Source organism: Accipiter gentilis, chromosome 27 (genome assembly GCF_929443795.1).
Source record: "Accipiter gentilis chromosome 27, bAccGen1.1, whole genome shotgun sequence".
NCBI lineage: Eukaryota > Metazoa > Chordata > Aves > Accipitriformes > Accipitridae > Astur > Astur gentilis.
Genome location: NC_064906.1, coordinates 16047431 through 16064057, shown reverse-complemented (window position 1 = coordinate 16064057; position 16627 = coordinate 16047431). Strand labels below are relative to the sequence as shown.

Sequence of the window (16627 nt, the reverse complement as noted above, 5' to 3'; positions counted from 1 at the left end):
ATTACTTCGAATAGCCTGTCAATTTAAAGGCAACACCAACAAGAAGGTATTAACAAAATTGTCTGCTCTTTTTAAGTCCTTGTGTAGTATCTGAGAAACAAACATGGAAAACTTCAGAGTGAAGTTGTTTTCAGTCCACTCTACCAAAATAAACTACAGAGAAAAGTCATCTAAAAACATAGCATTTATTTTCAAACCTGGAAAAATTACAAAATAAACTTCAATCAGTCAGTCCAGGATAGCTTTGAAATCTTGACAAAGAGACGGTTCTGTCACTGTCTTCAGCAGTGCCATAGTATCCTTGGGGATCTTCCTGAATAGCTGCATCTTACCTACCAAAATATGAGAAACAATTCATTACTACTTCAAGTAACTAACTATTCTGTTTTAGGGAAAATGCTAATAAAGTAATGAAATCAATACTAGCTGAATCCAATTAAAAAGTTGGAACACCTGGAATATGGAGATTAAAAAAGCTATAATAAAATATGCTACTATTCTTTAGCTCTTAAATCAGTCTAATAAATAAAAAGGTTAAAAATCATATGTTAAAATACTAACAAACTAAGATAACCAAGGAGCAAATTCGTCCTATTATGTCCTTGTAATACTTCTTTGTTTGGGTTTAAGAATTTTAAAATTTTTTTGAAAAGTGTAAGACCATTTATTCAATAACTTGATCCACCAAAAAAGGCCTTCTGTCAAGCCATAGTTACTTAGAAAGACCGTATTTTAAACAACGCTAAGGACAAGGTACAGGTCCTTATCTGGTTGCTAACGTTTACTTGCAGCAGGAAGGTATTCCCAAACTGTTTCCTTTCTCCTCTACTTTCAGATATGACATCAAAGTAGCCTATGTTTGGAACTGACATATACAAAAAGATTAAAAAAAAAAAATCACGTGGAAAATGCACTTTTTGCTATAACACTGGCAACAGCAATTCTCCCCACTGTGTTTCTCTGTAAGAGAACAGAGACTAACTGGAAAGCCACCCTTAAGGTGGAAAATTTTGGAAACTAAACAAGGCTCTTAAATCAGGAATGGCGTTTTTATAAGAGGACATAACAGTTTTGAAACACAGGTCACTCAGTCTATAGTCAACAGAATTATAGACAACAAAAAGGACTTTTTAGAGATTAGGAAGAACATGTAGAATCCTAGCAACAGTTTAAGTCCATTACCTAAACAGAGTTGGCAAAATTGTCAATGGTGCAGAAAGGCAGAAGTGCTCAATAAACATTTGTTCTGTATTTGGAAAGGAGACAGATGAGGTATTTATATATATATAAATATATAAGATGATATCTTATCATGATAAGGAAAGATTCTTGCTCCTTTCCCCACTGGTAATAATAGGAGGGATGTTAAACAGTAACTACGTTTTAAATACTTAACTCTGAAGAATGACGACAACTTGTACTGACAAGCCCCTGATATTGATATTTAACAGGGTTTGGAATATTGGGAAGAACCTCCTCCCCAAAACCTCTCCCATGGAGAGTAATGGAAAGGCATGTGCAGGGACACAAGAAAAAAAATTAAGTTTATATCAATTCCTGTCAACAACATGATCTTACAGGGGTAATAGGTTTTATATAGCTGATACAAACTCCAAAATGACAACAAAAAGTGTAGTTAAATCAACACAGGTGCTATTACCAGCCTTGGTTATCTCTATGCTACAGATTGCTGTGCCATATAAAGATACTGAGCTAACTTCACAGGGAACACACCTGAGAACCAGTGACTTCCCTGTCACAGCTACTCTGACACCCACAAATGCTATCTGATTTCCAGAAGTAAGACAAAACTTAAAATACGGTGTTTAAAATTAGCTCCGACATCTCTATATAATGCTCAGCTATGTAGTAACCCACCCTACAGCATAATGTTCTGATTACAACATTACCCATGAATAAGTCTGATGCATGCCAAACAAAACTAACTTATAAGACTGAATAGAAAACTATCTATCAATGTCTCTTTAAGTAGATTTTAGTGCATTCCTACAAGATTGGAAGACTTAGTATCTTACTAAATTTGGAAGACAATACAAATATAAATAACATGTGCGATCAGGTGACTGAAAACTAGCCTTCACCTATGACCAGAGATCTTGGAGACATGGAGATAATGATGCACGTTCACATAAGGGTATGCGTATGACTTATCACTACAGATCACAAGATACCTTTGTACAGCTTTACAGTACCAGCACACTGATGCCTCACCTTCCCTCCTGCTCAGCCTGTAGGTGGGACATCTGGTGCCTTCTCAGTTCCTTTTCAAGAACAGTTTGAAATTATTTTTAAAACCTCAACCAATTCTTAAAGGAAGGAGAAAGGCAGGTGGGAAACAAATATACAGTCAGTCAAAGCACCTCTCAAAATTAGTCACCGGTAGGCATTCAAGCTGCATGACAAGCTGACCCCAAACAGCCACCCTCCTGCCAAATTACCTAGTAGATGTTTTGGGAGATTTTCATGAAAACAGCAACTACAGAAGTGCTCCACCAAATACTGTATCAACCCTTGCAGCACAGGTGGAACAGGGCTAGTGGAAGTACAGGTAAGATTTCAGGGGGCTATAAGCAAATGGAGATCTCTCAGAGACAGCATTCACGTTATTTGGGCCCCAGTGATCTGTTGATCACAGCAAAATCTTCCATCTTAAAAGTTTCATGGTAAAAACAAGTCACAGCCTGCTAATTGTTTAGGCAGCCATTTAGCAAAATATCTGAACCTCTGATCTTTCAGCAGTGTACTTGAAGTTTCAAATATTTCCAAAGGAAACTGGGCCTTGTAGATAAAAAGAGAAAGTTGTCTTGACATTATGGATGTGAAGAACAGAATTCTGCCTCAGAGAGGGTACGATTTATGAAACAATAGCTGGAAACTACTCTTCAAGAGAATGTCACTACTAATTTTCTACTTGCCTTTGGACTTTTCCTGCTCCACCCTCACAATACTCGGCAAGTAGAACATCAATAGTTCCCAGGAATTTAGGAAGCGAGGTTATTCCATTTCTGCAAGTGCAATTCTCACTGTCAGAGAAGTCAACTGATAGATGGTCAGCTTTCCCTTCTTGGGTTAGAAACTGTGCATACAGAGTTAGATGTGGACCACACACCAAGTTTCAGGTCAGTATTGTGATTAGGCAAGGGGCTGTACAGGTACAGCAGAAGGAACCTAACAACAATCATTATTCAAACTAGAAAAATTCTACCTCTACTTTCCATACCATTTTCCTTGGTATCTGTCGTGGTGTAATTTTGCGGACAGCAGAGACTACTTTTACGGCAGATGCACACACCCATGGAAGATGAGATTCTGCTGGACAATAAAGGTGCCTGGGGCTGCACCTCCACCCTGAACATACTATCAGATTCAACAGCAAAGCATGCACAGACAAGGACGGGGGAGCTTTTGCTTGGATTGTGATCTGCCAGTCAAAGATGCCAAGAGCAAAACCTTCAGCATTAGGGATTAAAACTCAGATGTGCTCTATATGGACCTTAGAGAAGTGACACAGCTCCCAGCAAAGCTATTATCCTACTGGGTGTGACTACTGCATTCTCTGCTCAGTTCTTCAGTTTCTGTCCTCGCCAAGTGAGGCAAACAGCCATCTCTTCCCTTCCCAGAGGAAGGTCTGCTTCCCCTGCTACTTCTAGAAGGGCTGAACAGAACTGGCTTCTCTGCAGCAGTGATGAGACGTGGTGCCTCTGGTTTTGGTGTCACTGAATAACTGAGAGAAGGAGCTTCTCTGGGAGAGACTGCTGGAGTTCTGCTCCATACAGAAAGTCCATTGCTGTCAGAAACACGCCTGGTGCAATCCCAGCCATCAGTTTGTTTCCTGTAAAAGTTTAAGTGTCTTCTTTGATACATTCACACTGCACCACCAAAAATCAGACTGCACTCAGGCGTTGCTGCAAGCCTTTGATATGGGAGGAAATACTTACTTCCAAAGCAGAGCCACTTTCTTTTTTGGGACACTGGGTCTCAGCACAGGTATCAAGGGAAGCTTGCAATACATTTCGAATCAAATAAGGGTTATTCTGGAACCAGACTGAAGAATTTCTCAGTATTGCATAATGAAACTGCCCAAGTAATGAGTCATTTAGAGTACAAATTAGCGAGTCAGTGTTGAGTCTGGCCTTCACTGTAGCTAAATTCAACAACAGTACCGACCGCTTCAGAAAAACCTACTGCTGTTCACTTTTAATATCTTAGAACTGAAAACGCTATTATTACTGTGGCTGGCCTGGGGACAGACCGCACAACCGGTCAAAGAGAGAGCTCCCCAGAGGCCAGGTACACAGACAGCTTCTTTCACTGACTGTAACAGTCAAAGATTTGCCAAGACCACTCAACTCTATTACAATATAGCACATGCAGAACGGCAAGTGCTTCTGTTTCAAAGTGACCCCGGTGACACTTTTTTGGGTAAGAGTTTATATTGCAGGAGGAACTAACTTAGTTGTCAGTTAATCTACATTTTTAAAAATAGAAAACTGAGCATTCATATTTCATTTAGTAAACTTGCTGAGAATGCTTATATGATTAACCCAATCTTACTAAGCTTTCTGAACTGTACAATCTTACTGAGTGCCAAGTATCAACAACTGTCCCATAAGAACAAGACTCTAGAACACACAGTGCTGAAAAACATACCATTTTAATTTGTCTACTTATACTTAGTAAATTTGATTAAAATCAGAAAGCTCGTCAGTGTATATCTTATAACATTTTATGATAAGAAAACTTAAAAAAATCCATTAGATTCCAAGTTTTATTACAATTAACCATATTTCAAAATGTAAAAATAATAGAGTACTTACAGATTTTTAGGGGCTTAAGCAAGCATTTGTAAACAACTTTGTGATTTGACAGTTTGACAGTGAAGGCATGGTAGCAGAGCCATTCTGCTGCCTCAGAAGGGAACATACCAGATGCACCTTTGTTACCTAAAGCAACGCCTAGAGACAGAAGAGGAAAATAATGTCACTGAAAATGATGAGCATTAAGAAGCATGGCTGACCTCTCTTCTCTTTCTACAAAATCACTCCAAAATTTTTTTTACTAAAAACCTATGTAGTCAATGAAGTCTCCTATGTCAGCAGAGAACGAAAAACTAAAACCTGAAACATTTTATCTTCAGCAAATTGAGTTTAAGAAAAAAACCCACAGTGATTCCTATAATGCACTCCCTATTTTTCATTCTTGATCTTTATCTCAAAATTACACGATCTGACTGCACATTCAAGATGCTTTATTTGTCTAAAAAAAACCCCAAAACCAAACAAACCCAAACATGCTACTTCATAGCCAATAACATACTATACCGGTGTTTTTTGCTTTCAGGATAGCATAGCAGCATGATGCAGTCTCAGAGATGATCCTTAGGAAGAAATAAGGATTGTTTCTAACTTGCTGGTTGAACGGAAGTTGGAGAACACAGGCATGGAACCTGTTCACAAAACCAGCCTATTTAATCACAAGTCATTTGCAACTTCAAGTGAAACTATGATTACATACCTTAGGCACTATTACAACATTTAAAAGCACCCAACAGTCTTTAGCTATATCAACACTGTTAGCATACAACACCTCTCCCATATATACAAATCCCTGGAGGATCAGACACATATGATGTTTGTCAATTTTGTGCTGAAAGATCTTGAAGCCATCTGCCTTGGTAATAGAATTCTCTTCTGAGAATGACCGTTTTATGTGCAGGGAAAGTTAAATTACACATCCTCAGCAATTCCATATCATGGACCATGCATCCAGAGAACACCCACATGAGAGAGTGTGAGAGGAAGAAAAAACAAAACCCCACAACAAATTCTGTTCAGAAATTCAGGAAAACAGACCTCCAAATAACGTAGTGTTCCACAGACCAGGATCCCCACTCTTTTGTCTATTTGGAAGCCAATTCTATGGAAATGACTTGTATTGTACGCTCCCTTACTCCTCTATTTGGACGTATTTTAAAACTGCTGGCTTTTTTTTTTTTCTCTCTCTTTTTTTTTTCTTCAGCCTTTGGCATTATAATCTTGCTTATGCTGAACACAGTCAACAACTACAACGCTGATTTTTACTTACTCAACAATGTATACACTTGTTTATTAAATTAACACAGCATAAGTGTAATCACTTCAAGAAATTTTGAAATTTTAGAATATTTAAAGGATAAACATAATTACCACACTGCATCACAGAGCTCTGGCTGAATTAACCTGACATGCTGTTAGCATGGTGGACAGTTTTTTAAAGGTACTCTAATGTAAAGACCTTTGTTAGAGTGTTACCATAAAAGCAAACAGAAGTAACTAACTAATCATGTCCAACATCAGAGAAAAACTGTAAGTCACTCACAACATGAAGTTTAAGAGTTTGACACATCAGTGCTGTACTAAACAAGTCCAATTACACTTCCTGGACACAAGAACGATACAGGGTAAATGTGGACCAAGCTGAATTGAAGAACAAAACTAAAATGCCATTTCCTAACAAGTATGAGCCTAGCAAAAGAGCAACACCTGATTTCTATAAAGAGGGAAGCACCTCTTAGACATTTTTTGCATTAAAGCAATAAACAATTACTTGGTGCTGCCAATCATTCAAAGTTTTCAATGCACAGAGATTAGTATTTTCTCCCAACTTGCTTATCAGTTTTGATTTCTTTCCCTTATCATTGTTGAAAACATTCACTTCCTCTGCTGGTCAAGAAGAGCTCACAAAACCCAAGGTATTACCAGCTAAGGAGCAATTAAGACATTATCAGCAGCTAAGAAACTGCAATTAACTTGGTAGAATGAAACCTCACTTTACCTAAAGTTATACAGGTCAAAGTTCGATATGATTTTAATAGATACAAAGTTCTAAATATTAACTGGTTAATGAGTGATAAGGCTTCTCGTCATCCTCCTGAAGCAAAACAGACTGTTTTTCTTGAGGTCAGCTGTCAATACCAACAGACACTGAAAATCCATTTAGTGAAGTGTCACTTAAACACACACATCAATATAATCCTGTATCCTGAATCTAATAATATTACGTAAGAACAGTGTTGAAACAAGAATAACGTGACCTACTACTGACATTTACCACTGCACATTTATATGGCACACTTCTTCCTAATCCGTAGCTCCTCCATGTGTCAAGAAAGAGTAATGAAATATTCAGTTACCACGGAAGACAGTGCCTACCTGTAAGCCTGAAGTAAAAATATCTTGTAGATGTTAATGAAAACTGTTCTAAGGCTGTTGATCTAGAACAGAACAGAAAGAGAGCTATAGGAATATTTTAGTGTCATGATAGGATTTGTTCAAGTTCAAGAGCATAAGATGATTTAGAGATCTAGAGAAAAAAAAACTTGTGCTAAACTTTGAAGATTTCTTTTATGTGCCCAAGTTAACAATGTTGTGAAGGCTCAGTTCTGGAAGGTGATGAGACCCCACATTTTAGCTGATGTCAACATTTCCAAGTAATGTGGATTACTTCTCAAAATCAACTCTTTATGTTAGAACTCAAGGCTGTTTTAATGTTCTGTATCACTAATCACAGTATTTCCAAACATCTCTTTCCATATTCTCACCTGTAAATCAAGAAATAAACAATGACATTTCAGTTTCAGGACTGTAATCAATTTGTATTTCATGTTTTTCCCAGCTGTTCTACTTGAATTGAAGGAAAGGCTTGATCTGATGGAAGTACAGGTATAACTAGAAAAAAAAAGAAAAAAAAAAGGTAGTTAAACTCCATGGGCTAATAGACTAAATTAACTTCTGTAAAGTAAGCCTCATTTAACTTCTCATGTTACAGAGATTGCCTGCTAATCAATGAGCCAGTAGCTACAAGATTACTATAACTAAATTCAATTTAGAGAAAGACCAGACATTGTGGCATTAAGGCTATTAGCTAAGGAACGACTTCAATACCCCAGGGCTGAATAATTCACCCTGCTAAAAGAACCAAACCAATAACCTTAAACAAACTATATATATTTCTAAAACACATGGTCTAGCCAGGCCATTACTAATGACTCCAGTGACAACCAGGTGATACACTGTGATCCACGCAATGCAGGAGCTCAGGCTGGATGCCACCTCAGTTCACCCTACCATTCCAGTTATTTAAGTCAAGCTCAACAAAAGTAAGGCAGCCTTGTAACAAACACCCTCAGGATTCTGATGAGTGTCTCCCAGACCAGCAGCACCAATGCCCTCATCCATGTTAACTGCTTCTTTTAGAAACATAGCTAGTGAATAAATCTCTGTGGCTGTTGATTTTAGTCCTCTGTTGTTACAGAAAATCATGTCATATAAATTCCTTTCCTAAACTGACCAAGATTTTCTGGTTTGGAAGACTACTGAAGAACAACACCACTCCGGTGATGGAAAACCTCCTTCTGATTTCCCACTTCAATGTATGCATTGGCTGTTTATACTAAATATGGTCAATAACACAGCAATATTATCCTTCAGTTTAAACAGTTCTTTCTTGTTAATCTTTAGCAAAAGTCTAATGCCATCTCTAGCAGACCATGTAAAGGATCTACAGAGCTTTTCAGTAGTATATATTGTCCCATCCTGAATTCTATGCCACTTCAGACTGCTTTGTGTAAACAGTCAAGGCTGCTAGCTTAAAGACAGGTTACTTCTCCCCTATACTACCATCTGAAGTATGGTAGTATAGGGGAACACCTCTGATGTTGAAAGAATTACTAGTCCCTCTAGTCTATACAAAATTAATCCCAATCTGTTCATGTAATCCTTACTGCTTCTTTTAGGAAGGTACAAAAAAAATAACAATTTCAGAACAAAAAATGTAGTTATATGATATCAGGTACAATATAGTGCATAATGGTGAAAGAAGCTGAACTGAGGTGATTGAATAAACTTTCTCAGAACCATTTAGCCACCATACAGTATATGACTTCTGGTCACCAGCGATCTGTGCCACATTCAATGGTGTTAGTGGTATGTACATTCCACCAGAATGGAATGAAGAAAATAGCAGGCTCCACAGCAGAATAGAATGTTTAGATTACTTTATAAGAAATAGAACTGTAAAATCTATTTTGCAGTTAATTCATCTACACTGTTCACAAGACACCCTTGTGCTTCCCACACTATGTACAATATACTGTAAAGCTGACACTGGAGTATTCAACTATTTACCTGGAGTAATCGCAGTAAACCTCAAGTGTCTGTATATCTAATAATAAACCACACCACGGGATCAAACGACAATCTGGCAGCTGTTTAAATTTGGAACATCCTGGGATATCATCAACAGGAAAATTCACGACTGTCTTATTGGGGTTTATTAAAAAGCCATACTCAGGAATACCTGTTGCTAGAGTCCTAAAACAGATATAAACAGTTAGCCTAACTCCCATGCAAAAGCAAATAAAAAAGCCCACCATGCTGCAAGACTGATATGATCTTACATCAAAGGACAGAAACCAAAGAATAAAGGGAATCATGGCCAACTCTTTAGGTTAAGGAACACAGCTAGAAATAAACAAAACTGAAGATATTAGAGATAAATACATAAAATAAATAAGCTTAAGGATATGAGGATAATAGAGAAAAATTTGCATTAATCTGTAAAAGTTAGGAACTTAAGCCGTGAAACATTTGAGACAAGCTACATAAACCACACTCACAGAAACCATTGAGACCAAAATCACTGGAAAAACACAGATGAAGACTTATTGATTTTTAAAGTTAATAAAACCAAGGAGAATCCACATAACAGGAACCTCATTTATCTGATGAAAAGTTTTGAACTTTCTCCACAGAGTTTTCCCTAAGGATGTTTTCATTGCCAGAATGCCTGCTGATTACCTACTGCACATGGGATCAGCAGCGCCATCTCATGGATAAGCAGCAGTTTGTCTTACTTGGCGATGTACTCGTGCACACTTCATGCTTTTAAAGAGAGAGAAGAGGTAGGCTCTTCTTGTTGGGGACTAATAGTCATAACGCTGTCTCCTCAAAATTAATTTCTTGAGTCCGCCAGTTCTAATACTACATTAGAAAAAACTGTCACTACTCCATTTGTGGCAGAGAGTTCATACGATCTGTAAGCAGTTCTGGAAACTTGCACAGAAGAGGCTACTTGTTTACAGAAAATCAACACAGCTAGTACAGAAGTTGATATAGAATAAAGATGCAGATAAGTTCAAAGGGCAAGTAGGACAGTATCTGCAATGCTACTTCAAGTGACATTATGCTGAAAAGATGTTACAGAGATTAATAGCTCAAGGCATCCCCAAGCCTCTTAGTTCAACTTATCACTTCCAGTAAATCTCCATATCCCTAGAAATTTCTTTCTGTTCTGATAAGGAAATGAGGACAAATGAAGTCTTCAAAGTACACTATCCACTAATTAGTACAATTTACACTTCAAACTGTACTTAATTGATTTCCCCATGACCTTTCAGGGTCACAACAGAGCTGCATTTTTCTGACTATTGAAAAGCACGATTCAACTGACTGCATTGCAAATGCTAAGCTTTTCTTCAAGATCTCTCTTTTGGATCCTTAAAACTGGCTTTGGCATCAGCAGAACTCTTCTTGGATACTGACTGTACATTCATATCCATGGTAACCAGGAACCTCTTTGGGGGCCCAGTTTTTAAAAAAAGGTAGTTCTGAAGCACTCTAAAGAATTACTGTTTGAAAACTTCTATGAGCTGCATGCTGCCATGCTATCAGTATCTTCAAACACTCACCCCAGAATACTAACGACCAGAAAATTCTTAGCAGTATTGTATCAGAGAAAAGTTCCATTCTTTCCTCGCGAATAGAAGGTAGCAGCATGCCTGCCTGACAAATATATTTTAAAAACGTCACTAAGACATCTTAAAAAATTGAGGGAAAATTGTCTTAAAAGACAATGTCAGCTGCTTTGGTCAGTCTGCACTACTAACTGCTGCTAGAAGCTCCATCAAGGACAGTAGCTAGGTCCCTAATTAAACTTCAGCAGGAATCCCCCACCATCTGAGCTGCAACAGATTGTTAGTTGGCCATCAAGAATGTAGCTATTAAGATTCTTCCCAGGCACAGTCTACCAGCAAGGACTCCAAAAAAGCCCTTGATTATTAACCCATAAAACAAATACACCTATATGTACAAGCATGTATAAAGATGAAAAAGAATGACCTAGAAGTTGTTAATGTTTATTACTTTGAAGACTATGTCTTTAATAGCATACCTTAGAAAAGTTCTTGCCTGCTTTAAATGTGGCGTAACCAGCAAAAAGTCATCAATGAGACGTATTAGGACTCTGTAATCAAGAAGAAACTGTTAGATTTATTTTACATGTAATCCTTTCAAATTTTTGTCATACTCTTCAGAGCAACAACATGCCCATTTTAATTCACAAGAAAGTAGAGGCCAATATGACCTCCAAATCGAGTCTCACAAAGAAATTCTCAGTTCTGCTTCTTTCCTAAAAATAAATGGAAAAAAAAAAGAAAAAAGAAAAAAAGAAAGCAAAGGGGCTGGCTACACAAAACATGACAGGAATTTACAGCACATAAGCTACTCCATAGCAGCTTCTTGGATGCAGGGTTTTACACTTTTCCAAGGGAGAATTTGCAGTATCTTAATCTACAAGACAAGGAAAGGAAGTGTAATACCAGGTACACAAGCAGATACCAGATTCTTGATGTGCTCTAACTCTGTATCTTTGTTTACCATGTAGTAACTTGTTTGTGAAGCTATAACTTGAATGTAAAACACACCACCACCTACCACTGTAAAGGCTGGAATTTTCTTTTTCAACAGAATTCAGGCCCCATGCATGCCCTTATTTTTCTGATAAATCCTGCCTAGTAGATCATAGAGAGGAAACTCTAAAGATGATCTCGTCCAGTCTCCTCTTCAAAGCAGGAGTATTGCCATCACTATGATCAGATCAGCTGCACTTTTGCCTAGCCAAGTCATTAGCCAGGGTTTTTTTGACTTAAAGGTCAAATGAAACTATCAAAATCATTCAACAGACACCTAAGTAACATTCTAAAATCTCCTCTATATAAAAACAGCTGCTATATTAAAGAGTGCATTCTTCTGAATCAGTTTCATAATTTCAGTATGTATAAGCAACATCCTTTAAAAGCAAAATATAGCTGTTTAGACTCATATCATCACAGCATCCTAAAGTCTATGAGAAGAACCCTACTACTCGTGTAAAGAAATGTTTAAAATTCTGAGACTTAACCAGTGAGCCTCCCAAGAAGAGACACCAGACAGATACCCTTATCCCGAGTCCTCCTACACACTTCTCAGTTTCTTTTTTCTTTCTTAGGACAGAATTCATAGCAATGGAGGGAGATGCGTGAACACAGACAAGCTTCAGGCTCCAGCTCATGCCTGAAGACCCTAATCTGGGATTCACCTGGGGATCAGTTCATATGGCGCTAAAAGGGACCCCAAAGTATTCGCAACTAATAAAGAGGTAGAGCTTTTATCAGGCGAGCTTTCTGTCAAGTTCCTAAGCAGCAAGCATATGCAGAGCACAAAGACTTAGAAGATGTACCAAGAGCCACACGGGGCTTCAAACAAGAACCAGCACGCTTTATGCCTTGTAAAAAATCTGCAATAAAGCTGTCACCTTGATAAAAAGTTAAGATTTACAGACAGTGGATTGGAAAACCCTCAGGCAGAAACCTGGAATATCAGAAAGCCTGTAATGAACATCCTATCTTGTCTGAGGACAGAAGACCACAGATGTTGTGGGAATGAGTGTGGGAGAACCATAAACTTCCTAGATGTACAAGAAGAGCTTGTCAGGCTCTTTACAGCATCTCTAAATACTGCGGTCTTTGTAAGAGCAAGTAGCCTACCCACAGATCTGGGAAAGCTTCTTTTAAGTGCTTGTCGTTCCAATCTTATCACAAACAGGGAAATTCCCCCACAAAACAATCACGGTGACACTGAAGCTGCAGAGATGTTTGTGTGCACCACACTCCTAATGGAGAGTGGGAAATCCTTGAAATTCAAAATTAAACTTCAGAGAAAATGTCTAACACATATACCCTATATTATGCACTACTGTAACAGAGCACAGAACAAAACATCCCTACCCATCCTGCTGTACTCCACAGAGCAATTTGTTTTCCATGTCTCCATAGCATAAGCTGCAAAGTAAGGTTGACAAAATGGAGCCCTGTGGAATTCCACAGCACTGTAAGTAGTACCTAGTAAAGAATAAAAGAAAAAAAAAAATCAAAACATGCAGCAAGAAGATTGCAATAGCCATTAAAAATTTACCTTTTTTCCTCAAGTATAACGTATGTGTTTCAATGAGAAATACGCTACATGCCTGCTAGTTAGCCTTACTTAAATTTGTTTGTTCCTTCATCTGAGAATCTACATATGGCTCCAGAAGTTTTAAGCTAAACAGTGAAAAAACCCACTAATATACTTATTCCTTTCTTATTATCAAACTCCAAGAAATTTTAAAACTGATCTCAAACCACAATGCCTCCTGCCTCCTTCAGCTGCGGAGCCACCCTTCATTTAAGCTTTGTAATTCTTTATGTTACATCTTACATAGATTCAAAACAAGTGTTCTTGTACAAGAAACAAAGTGCACTGGACAAATCTTTCAAACCATAATTTATTTTAAATTATTATTGAGGTGTTTATTCTTTGTTTATACTTGCACAGCATGATCTGGCCAAGGAAAATATTTTCTTGGGTTTCTGGTTTTGGGGGTTTTTTTTTTGGTTGGTTGGTTTGGTGGTTCCCCCCCCACACACAAATAAATATCACTTTAATTTTAGGGAAATTTCTGATGGCTTAGCTCAATAGAGCATGTGATCTGGTTTTATATATCCCAGCTGTACTGTAAAACACATTTATTTCCTCATTTAACAGCTCAGGCATGAAGCTATCTTACTTCTAATCAGGAAAAACCACTACCTCCTGTGAAATGCTAACCCTTACTATTTGTAATTATACTCAGCCTCCCCCCACCCCCCCGCTTGAAAAGTTCACTGAAGTTGTCAGTTGTCATTTTGCAGAAGAGTAAATCTTGATTTGTTTCTTGTGGCTTCAAATAACTCATATAGACATAGCCAAGGGTAGGTTCATTAATACTTCCCCTATACTGTTCCTTGTATAAAGCCAGTAAAACCACACATAGTAATAGTAATGTATCAAATATAGATAAGCTACTGAAGACAAAGTTCCCCATTACCTTGTGGATTTTTCCATGCTGGCAGCAACGGAATGAGCCTGCCTCACAAAACCCAAGGAAATTATTTTCACAACACTCCTTTGAAGGAGTGAGATATTACATTATAATGTCCATTTTACTATTACTACATGAATGGCTTAGTGAAACTGAAGAGAATGAAATTATGCAACTGGACACCAGGGCCACATACTACATTCTAGGAGTGAACTTAGCTATGTTTTGAGTCCTGTGCAAATTTTTCTAGTAGTAATTTTACATTTTTCCAGGCTTTTGATAAATCTATCAAATGGTATTAAAAGATTCCTTCTAGGTCGCCAGCTCAACAATCAGCATTATTCTCAAAACATCAAGTGAATGATAACTAACTGTGGCGGCTTTTTGAGAACCATCAGGTAAAGAGTGTACTCATTTACTAAACTTATTTGTTCCAAAAAACCCACCCAAAACTGCAAATGAGAATGAGCTACTTAAAAAGGGCAAATGCATTCCAGGACAAACAGCATTTTTTCAGCTAAGCTGTGACTGAATTTAAGTACGTGTGAAGTTGGCTTTGTCGGGGTGTGCTTTCTTTAAAACCGTTAAACTTTTATTAAACATAATGATGTTGCTCAGTCCTTATTAACCTTGCTTTTGTTCATCACTATGGATCCCAACATTTTTAAGTATTTTTCTTTTGCTCTACATTTGCACTTTCAAAGGAATAAGGTTACATATTCACAGAATAATGCATTGTGTGTATAGTTAACATCATCTAGATGGGAAAGAGAGATTTTATTCAATATAAATCTGATATCAAACTCTTCATGCTTTTATGGATCTTAAACTGATAAACAGATTTCAAATTAACATGAAATAAAAATTTTTAAAAGGCAGTTATCAAAAATCCCTTGAGCCAATTAAAAGTATCCTGCTTAACAGAAAAAAAACCACCAACCAAAAAAACCAAACACATTATACAAAGAAAAATGAACTTCTTTTTTACCTGCTCCCAATCTCCAGGATGTTGTTTTGTATCATTTGAAGAAAAAAAGTAAACAGGCTGGAACTTGTCTCATTAAAAGTTAAGCTCTAGAAATGGGACAAAACAAAACAAGATTTGTCCTTCAGAAACGTACTGAAACTAAAAATACAGTATAAACTTAAAAGATACACAGAAACCTTTATGAAAAGTTAAGACTAGTAGTTCAACCCCGTAAGGTAAGAAAAAAAACACCTAAAACCAAGATCTGAATATACATGCTAAAAAGCTGCTCACATCTAACAAGTAAATGGTGCAGTTCCTTTTTTTGTTTTGCTTTAGGAGAAAAACAGTCTTGATTGGCATTACATGGGAAAATAGTCAAATATAACATCTAAACCCACTTTCTAAAGTGCTAGGTATATTATGTTGGATTATTACGATGTATGAGACCTTGCTCTTTTGGACACCTTCTATCCTGTAGGGCAATTTCTGTAACTGTCATGTTCTTTAAGATTCCACAAGTATAGATACACTCACTTGCCAGTTCTGCTGCAGAACACGTTCTTTGCCACATATTACCAACGATTACATGTGTGACTGTCCACCCAATATTTATGAAGCTTTTTGTTAAAAATTGTGTAATAAAAAAATCATTTAGAGCTGTTTAAATCTCTTTAACAATGACTTCATGAGAAATAAAGCAAAATTACTTCCCACTTGCATAGATTAGACATCAGACAAATGCACCCAGCTTTTGATAGAGCCATGTGAGACCATGGTTATTTGTACTGAAAAGCTAATGCAATGCACCTGTGGTACAGACAACTAGGCTGACATGATACTTTTCTCAGAATACTTTTTTTTTTTAAAAAGTAATGACACACATGCACACAAATCATTTTCAAATGTAAAATACTTTGAAATAGAATGCTGCTGTTCATGTAATAGCTAGCGTAGTTACCAAAATCAGCTGTGCACTGGAAAAAACAACAAAACAAACCCCTACATACACATCATCAGAGATCCAGCTAGTTTTCATTTTCATTCATGTACTCGTTAGGCTCTCTGCACCCTGTAGCATCCTGGAATTGTGCACCACCCACACTGTATATTCTGCTCCTATGTCCACAGATATACAAGATCATTTTACTTGCATGTTAGAAGCATAGATTATCCTATGTCAAAATTTTCCACTGACAAGCTTAGAAAAAAAATTTTTCAAGAGAAAGTAGCGTATGAAAAAACACATGTCTGATCATCTGATGCTCAGGAATGTTGTAGGTTGTTATCATGGAAGACCATGATGCAAAGCAATACAATGTATTAAGAAAGTGATTTGAGCATACCGCCTAATTCTAATGCCTTCCTCTGTCATGCTCCTTGCACAGAAGGAAGTCTTGAGAACAAACATTTGGAATTAGCAGTTCTCTGCAGCACAAGAATTAA

General features: G+C 37.3%; 1 protein-coding gene across 2 annotated transcripts in view; it reads right to left on the bottom strand.

Annotated features, from left to right (window-relative positions):
- Positions 1-228: 228 nt before the first annotated feature.
- Positions 229-16627, bottom strand: part of TERT (telomerase reverse transcriptase) — a 33273-nt gene continuing 16874 nt past the window's right edge. For both annotated transcript variants that reach the window (XM_049830182.1, XM_049830183.1), the window contains 9 exons: positions 15203-15288; positions 13103-13216; positions 11230-11301; positions 9186-9371; positions 7601-7727; positions 7212-7273; positions 5343-5467; positions 4839-4976; positions 229-332 (listed from right to left, as the gene is read on the bottom strand). In XM_049830182.1, the coding sequence (XP_049686139.1) occupies positions 229-332; positions 4839-4976; positions 5343-5467; positions 7212-7273; positions 7601-7727; positions 9186-9371; positions 11230-11301; positions 13103-13216; positions 15203-15288 (1014 nt within the window). The remainder of the gene's footprint in view (positions 333-4838; positions 4977-5342; positions 5468-7211; positions 7274-7600; positions 7728-9185; positions 9372-11229; positions 11302-13102; positions 13217-15202; positions 15289-16627) is intronic.